The 1,961-nt window shown below is 32.8% G+C and overlaps 1 protein-coding gene across 1 annotated transcript; it reads right to left on the reverse strand.

Annotated features, from left to right (window-relative positions):
* Positions 1–609: 609 nt before the first annotated feature.
* Positions 610–1,569, reverse strand: NAEGRDRAFT_75691 (uncharacterized protein; the record flags this gene model as incomplete). Its single annotated transcript, XM_002669392.1, has 1 exon — positions 610–1,569. One exon carries the CDS (start codon positions 1,567–1,569, stop codon positions 610–612), a length of 960 nt encoding a protein of 319 aa, XP_002669438.1.
* Positions 1,570–1,961: the final 392 nt, after the last annotated feature.

The following is a 1,961-nucleotide window of genomic DNA, read 5'->3' on the forward strand; positions in this document are numbered from 1 at the left end:
ATATCATGCTCCTGTAAAAAGATTGTAACCATATTTCTGGAAAACTTATTGAGCGAGCTCATGACTAGTAATTGCTTTGTTTGGAGGAATGACATGATATGACTCCAATTATCTTCATTCAACAAACGAAAGTGGAATAATGGTATAGATTTGTAAGGGTTGATCAATTTGGCTTTGGTTATATCTAAATCCCTCTCTTTGAACATTCCTAATCTACCATATAGACAGTTGTAGGTAGATAAAATTTTGTCCCCAAAAAATTTTTGGCCAAGTCGAAACTCCAGCCATTTTTCAACGCGATTTTAAAAAATGTTACAAGTCGAGAATAAACCGTTACATTAGTTGGCGCCATAAAAGAAGACGTTACACTTTCATCAAAATAAACTTTAATTTCATCAAACAAAAAAACCAAACTACTTCAACAATGAAGTACCTCTCTTCACTTTTTGGTTGCTTTCCAACACAGGATTTCACTATTGGTGCAACAACAACAACATCTTGAGAAATAACATTGTCCTCCAACAATTTTCTTCATGTCCCGTTTTTGTTGTCCCCAAGCCAAGCCTTTTAGACTTGTAAAAAAATATTGGTCAGAGCAACAAATGTCCATTACCTACAACTGTCTATACCATACGTTGATGCTCTCATTATTAAATTTTGATATCTCTGTTCAGTAACTGGCATTAATGATATCGATTTTGAAAAGTCTTGAATAGCTCCTTTCCAATCACCTAGATAATATTTACCAAGTCCTCTATTGTAATACGATGATGCAACTAATTCTGAATTATTTTCTTCTCCCAAAGTGATGGCCTTATTTAAATAAATGATAGAATCAGAATAGAATGTTTCAAGGTAATAAGAAAGACCTGCTCTTATGTACAATTCTTCAAGTGTAACAAAACTTGATCGTTTCGACTCAATATTTGAACTACCATTCCAATTAAAGTACTTAGCAAGTCTTTTCCTCATTCCCTTCTCCTCCATAGATTTCTTTTCTTCCATTTGCACAAGAAAGAAAGGCTCCTCCAGCTTGATCAACTTCTTTTCCAAATCTTCCTTTCCCACTTTCAACACTTGTTCCACCTCTTCACGATGCTTGATTGCATTCCTAAAGTGTTGAACTGCCTCACTAAACTCTCCCAATCCATCACAACAAAGACCCATCAAATATTCAGACAAATAACTGTATGAGCTAGGACATGATACTTCTTCACTTGTTCCACTAATTGGTTCAAAATTTAATATCTTAATAACATGTATCAAATCTTGTTTTGCAAACTTCCACTCTTTTGTTTGTAATCTTGCAATACATCTCTGAGTCAATAATTTTCTCAATTCGTTCCTTTCCGATGAATTTAAAATATGAAAATTTTCTATCAATTCTTGAATTTCCGAATAATTGTCTTGCAATTCGTGTGTTTGCTCTTTCGTATAATTCTTTCTATTAATCAATTCATAAATTCGTAAATTATTAGCCCGAATCGCTTCATCCCAAGATCGTAAATTATCCCCTACAAAATCATAGACAATTTCAAAGGGAAGGAGCAGGGTAGGTTGGTAGCACATTTTTTTTAATTGTAAAATTGTTTCAAAGTTCACCAAATCAAAATATACCTTTACTCATCATTGGAATTTGATACATCTAGCAGTGGTGATGATTTTAGTGAAATATTGAATTTGAAATTGTTGTCCTTCCTCTTTACAATCAGTCAACCTATCAAAATTTTTCTTCATTATGGAAATTAATAATCTGCTCAAGAGTTTGCAGAAAAGATCTGATTAAGCAAGAAAACACGTGTTTTTCATTACAACCATCTTTCCAACCAACCAAGAACGATCAAATTCAATAAATTGAAATTCAAATAGAAATCATTGAAACTTTAAAAACCTCAAACAAAAAAAAATGCAACAACACAATACTAACAATCACTCCGGAAAACTTGGAAACGAATCATACA

Source organism: Naegleria gruberi (assembly GCF_000004985.1).
Source record: "Naegleria gruberi genomic scaffold NAEGRscaffold_83, whole genome shotgun sequence".
Taxonomy (NCBI): Eukaryota; Heterolobosea; class Eutetramitea; order Acrasida; family Naegleriidae; genus Naegleria; species Naegleria gruberi.